Raw genomic sequence first — 5731 nt, forward strand, 5'->3', positions numbered from 1 at the left:
GAAAAATGTCTAGCGTGGACTGGGAAGAAGTCAAGCGATTGGCAGCTGATTTTCAGAAGGCACAACTTAGTTCGACCTTGCAAAAGTGAGTGACGCTCTTTACTCCGTAATCCAGTTAACCTAATCTTATTTTCTTGATAAAGCGACTATGAATAACATGGTACTTGAAATTTGCGAATAAATTTTACTTGAATCACAAACATTACATTTTTGTTATCTGACTGGTATACTAAATATTTTGTATATATTTTTTCATTTTTCCATTACAGTAGTTTGTAAGAGCCCCTTTCGACAAGTTTAAACATATGGTATTGATAGTATAACATGTTGATGCAAATTGATTTCTATTAGATTATTATGAGATTTAGTTTCAAGATCAATTTCGTTACATTTTATCTATTAAAAATACAGTTGTTTTTATCATTTTTATAATTATTAATGGTTTTAGAAGAGAGAGAGAGAGAGAGAGAAAATTAATTTTTTTTTATATCATGTTTCATATTACTTCTTTTTTTCTCTCAGTAGACATTAAAATTAAAAGGCATTAGGAAAGAAATGAAATTAATTTTAGTATAATGTCAATGAGACATTATTTTCCATCTTCTACACTGATCTGATATAATTAAATGTATATTGTAGACTCTCTGAACGAAATTGTATAGAGATTATAACAACATTGGTAGAAAACAAGCTTCTGGACATAATATTTACCAATGATGGCAAAGAATATGTTACACCTCAGCATCTTGGGAAGGAGATCAAAGACGAGCTGTATATTCATGGTGGAAAAATTAGTTTAGTCGACTTGGCGCAAATTCTTAATGTCAATCTGTCGCAAATAACTAAAGCAGTAACAGAGATTGAAAAGCACAATAAAGGGCTGAAAGTGATATTGGGACAGCTTATAGATAAGAGTTACATTAGTAAAATTGCGGAAGAGATAAACGATAAACTTGTACAACACGGCTGTATTAACGTGGCAGAGTTAACGCTCATTTATAATCTACCATCTGATTTTTTACTATCAGTCGTCGAAAAGGAACTCGGAAAGATAATACATGCTATACAAGACTCCCAAGATCCCAAAATTTTTTATACCGAAAGCTTTATTGCTAGAAATAAGGCAAAAATTAAAGGCGCCTTGTCAGCCATCACAAAGCCTACGCCATTATCTGCAATACTCGGACAATGTGGTGTACCAGAAAGAATATTTTTCTGTAAGTACAAAAATAGTGACGTAAAAGAGCAATCAGTTTTTAATGTCTGTACATACTTAAGTTACTACTAAATATTTTCTTTCTATATTATATTAAATTCCATTCAACAATATCAGACTATTATATTTCACAAAGAATTTTTTTAATATAGCCTGATAATAGCTATTATATTTGTCAAACAAAATAGTTTAATTTACCTTTTTATCTACAGACCTCTATTATTTAGTGCCACATTTATTTCTTTACACACACACACACGCACGCACGCACGCGCGCGAGCGCGCACACACACACACACACATACACGCGTGTATTATATGTATTGCAGCAATTCTGGACAGTTTGCAAGAAGTAAAACAAGTGCCAGGAGTTGTAACTGGGAAACAGAGTGGAAATAGCATTTACATACCTACTATATACTCTAAGAGTCAAAACGAGTGGGTTGAAAATTTTTACAAGCAAAATGGATATTTAGGTAAAATATGCGATTTACAGGAATTTCCAAGATATTTTTGTGCCTCACATGATTCAATCTATTCTTATCTTATAGAATATGACGCCCTTACGAGACTCGGAATATCAGACCCATCAGGTTTCGTAAAACGTCATTTTCCAAATGAGAACATGGTCTTTCTAAAGTCAGTGGCTGTAGGAACAGTAATAACGGATCAAGTCGATGCCAATATCGAAGAAGTCGTTGCGACCGGATCCTTCATTGACTTATATCCCCTTTTACCATCTGTATTTAGCGACAAAGATGCCGAACTTGTCATCAAATTAGCTACGAAGAAAATAAGGGTCAATGTGCATATATTTGCAAAGACAGTTATTGTTTCTGAGGCATTTTTACAAACTTTAACTAAATCCCTTGAAACAGTAGCGGAACAAAAGACTCGCGACATGGTAGGTAGCGGAAGATGGATTCAATCTATCGCTGAGAATAAATTAAAATCCAAATCTGCGGATTTAATCCTTGAGAGCAAAGTGAATAAAAAGGAAGAACGAAGGAAAAAGGCAAGTATTGGTAAAGCAGGCGGCGGTAGTCAGGGTAGAGAAACCAAGACCAAGTCTACAAAGAAAAAATATCTTCAAGGTAAGATACAGGAAAATGATTCTGATCAAGACGAGACAAGGCAGACAGCGGTCGGAAGAGGTGAGATCACCGTGATAACCGTGGAAGAAGTGAAAACGGAAGTTATGAAAGATGAGAACGTAGCCGTTATCGAAGAAATGGCAGACGAATTAGCGTGCTATTTGCAACCAAAGTTGAACAAGTTTGCGTTAACATTGGCAGAACAATTGGCGCAATCCAACAAGACTACTAATTTAAGCGAGATTGGTAAATGTCTGAACATTCTAATAACGAACATTCGAATATTTGACAAGGGCATTAAACATTTGGACAAAGCGGATCAAGCTCCGCTGACCAAATACTTGCTTAAAACTCTAGGTATTGATTTTGTAACAAGTATATTCAAATTGGCTGCTCAACAAAATATGCTGCAAGTAGCGGAAAATCTCACGACAGAGACAAGGCAAAGACTGCTGCTTGAATTACCTGCGGACGTTAAAGAGCCATTATCCGTTATTCATAAAACCGTAATGGGAGATTCAGTGGAAGATTTTTTGAACAATGCTGACAGAGCGATGGCAGCTTGTTGTTTGGTTTTAAAAAAATACGATAAAAAAAAGGAGCGACCACAGATACATGCTCACAGAGAAGCTCTGTTGGAGGAACTGAATGCTACGCAAGATCCCGCATTGACATTGCATCTAGTTACAAGCGTGCTTTTCACCGCTGTTACTCAAAACGCCTTACATATGTCTGGCAGACATGTAACAACCGTTCTCGCCTTCCTTCAACAGCAACTGGAACCCAATACAATGTCGACTCTTTCCACATATCATGGTATGTAACAATTTATGATGAGATAATCCTCAAACGAAAGCTTCTTTTTGTGTGTGTTTGTGTGTGTGTGTGTGTGTAATAAAGTGTAAAATAATAACTTAAAATAGCACTTTTTTCTTTTCAGATTTAGTACTTAATTTGCTAAATGCTTCTAATGAAAACGCAAAAATAGAAGCCTTCAGGGCTTTGGAGGAAGGATTAGTGGATATCAAAAATATTGCAAACAATTTTAAGCAACATATAAAAATAGACAAGTCTTGAGAGGGATTATACAAACGGCTCTACAATACAAATGATGTAATATAGTCTAGAACCATATTATTTGTTATATGATACTGATTAACATTGTACTTTATAATAAAGCTGAAAGGATATGTTAACAATTAAAAAAAATCGGACTGACTTTATATACACATACATACAATAACTAGGATGCTTTCTGCCATATTCGATAAATGTATATTTACTTCTTATTATGAATCCTCCCAATTGGGTAATCTTCCATTTGAATATCTTCCATTTAGAGTACGTTCGGGAAGACACTATTTATCATTCTGTGTGTTTTCCATTTGATGACACAAGTTTACACAAGTATTGTTGTCCTTGTTACTCGTTAAATGTTGAGAAACGTAAAATGCATTAATTTGTATTAGCATGAATGGAAAGCATCCTCTATCTCCATCTAGCGTTTGTTAGACACGAAACAAGAATCAACCAACGAATAGCGCTAAAAGCATCTTCCTGAAAATATATTTTTACTGACACACAAGTTGACACAAACGTCAATCTATCTTTCTTGCTATTTCATGAATAATAAAGACAGAATAATTATTGTGTGTCACCAAATAGAAAGTATTCTTCATTTTTTTTGATATTATTTAATATTATAATCTTTTCCATTTTTACAGTCTGCTCACTATTAAACGCATCGATACAACTATAGATGTCCACAATGATGGACTTACCTATATATGTACATACATATAATTTAAAAGAAACACTTGACTGCTGCTCTTATGTACACGTAAATACATCACAGTGTTTGTAATAGCAGGTTACAAAGTCGCCAATATTCGTGTGAATCCGATGCACACCGGTACCACAGTCTGTCCAATACCCCAAAACAATGCATATAAAGGTGGCATTTGATAGCCAGACGCTCTATACACAAAGGCAACTGCCGCTGAACTGACGACACCCGATGTCAGTGGCAATAGTACACCCATTATTATGATAAGCAATGGGAAAAATCTATGGATATATGTAACATTGTGAATTAACTGTTTCGCAGATAGACTATAACTTACATACTTGCCGTATTTGTGCTGTCGCAAAGTAGCAAAACAAATTGCGCCAGCAATCGTATGTACAAATATCGAGGAAAACAGGGCCCAGAGAAATATTTGATACCACATCTCTGAAAAATAGACATTGAGATAGATTGAACCAAAAAGGAATTTAAGTAGGATGATTTTGATATCATATTACGGTGAGTCTTTTTGTTACAAATGGAATGATTAATTCTTCATTATTTGACAGACAGAAAGACAGACCGAGGAGCTATATATAATTATGAGCTATATATAATTAGAACGTTACATTTTTTGAGTCTATCAATTGAATTAATCGTACTAATTAAGGATGCTTTCCACTTGACGACACAAGTATTGTACTACCTTTGTACTGCCTTTGTATTGCTGTTTTCCGTTTAGGAGACACACAGTCGACGCAAACACCATTTGTCGATATATTCATTAAGTAACAGACAAAACAATGTTTGTGCCGATTTGTGTCACTAAATGTAAAGCATCTACAGTGAATCATTCCCTTACATTACTCTTCTTATTTGCCTTCTTATTTAATGTTAAATAAAAATGAAATTATTACTCTGTGTGTGTGTGTGCGTTACATTTTTTGTCTTTTGCTGGAAAGCATCAATAGAGGAATCTGGTCAAGTCGCTTATAAAATGTGAACAATCATAGACCATGCATGCGTACTCGAGAAATTGTTTACCTGCAAACGATATTAAAGGCATGTAGAATATACTGCCAGAATTCATGTTTCGCAACGTCATTTGCGGTCGCGGTAAATTGATATCTGTTTGCGTATCTATTTGGGCAATGAGAAAGAAAGTGATAAACTTGTACGATCCCTCCTCACGAATCCTTCGTTAATTATTTGCTTTTTTCTGCATCAGTTCTTTTGACAGTCGCCTTAGCGAAGAGGTTACATCGGAGCATCGTTAAGACATTACTCCAGAATTACCAACAGTTAGGATTACTTCAGTTGCGATAATAAGAGAAAAAGAATGGTGACGGCAATAATCACGAAAATAAACATTCATTTTCGAAATAAAATTCAAACGTCAATGGGGAAACTCCCATTACTGCCAATAAAGCTGGAAACCAGTCAGAGACAATGGCGTACGAGCTGGTACTGAATCTTTTCTTGGACAAACCGACCCAAACAAGAAAAATGAATTCAGTACCAACAGAGAGAAACCTAAGAGAGGACATGAAATTTGCTAAATTTGATAACCGCAAAATGCTGTCGCGAACTACTGCCCCCTGTCAAAGTCAATGTAAACTACATAGTAAAGTACTT

General features: G+C 35.0%; 2 protein-coding genes across 2 annotated transcripts in view; one reads left to right on the top strand and one right to left on the bottom strand.

Annotated features, from left to right (window-relative positions):
* LOC108751418 (E3 UFM1-protein ligase 1 homolog) overlaps nt 1-3492 on the top strand; it is a 3910-nt gene extending 418 nt beyond the window's left edge. Inside the window, exons 2-6 of the mRNA XM_018491613.1 lie at nt 1-85; nt 640-1217; nt 1546-1692; nt 1768-3126; nt 3251-3492. Of these exons, the coding sequence (XP_018347115.1) occupies nt 6-85; nt 640-1217; nt 1546-1692; nt 1768-3126; nt 3251-3387 (2301 nt within the window). The 5' untranslated portion in view covers nt 1-5 and the 3' untranslated portion in view covers nt 3388-3492. The remainder of the gene's footprint in view (nt 86-639; nt 1218-1545; nt 1693-1767; nt 3127-3250) is intronic.
* A 676-nt stretch (nt 3493-4168) lies between these two features.
* On the bottom strand, nt 4169-5548 carry LOC108751421 (transmembrane protein 170A). The gene is made up of 3 exons (XM_018491617.1): nt 5141-5548; nt 4438-4543; nt 4169-4377 (listed from the first exon to the last, which is right to left on the bottom strand). Exons 1-3 carry the CDS (start codon nt 5199-5201, stop codon nt 4182-4184), a joined length of 363 nt encoding a protein of 120 aa, XP_018347119.1. The 5' UTR covers nt 5202-5548; the 3' UTR covers nt 4169-4181.
* Nucleotides 5549-5731: the final 183 nt, after the last annotated feature.

The sequence above is a fragment of the Trachymyrmex septentrionalis genome, unplaced genomic scaffold, assembly GCF_001594115.1.
Source record: "Trachymyrmex septentrionalis isolate Tsep2-gDNA-1 unplaced genomic scaffold, Tsep1.0 scaffold44, whole genome shotgun sequence".
Classification (NCBI taxonomy): domain Eukaryota; kingdom Metazoa; phylum Arthropoda; class Insecta; order Hymenoptera; family Formicidae; genus Trachymyrmex; species Trachymyrmex septentrionalis.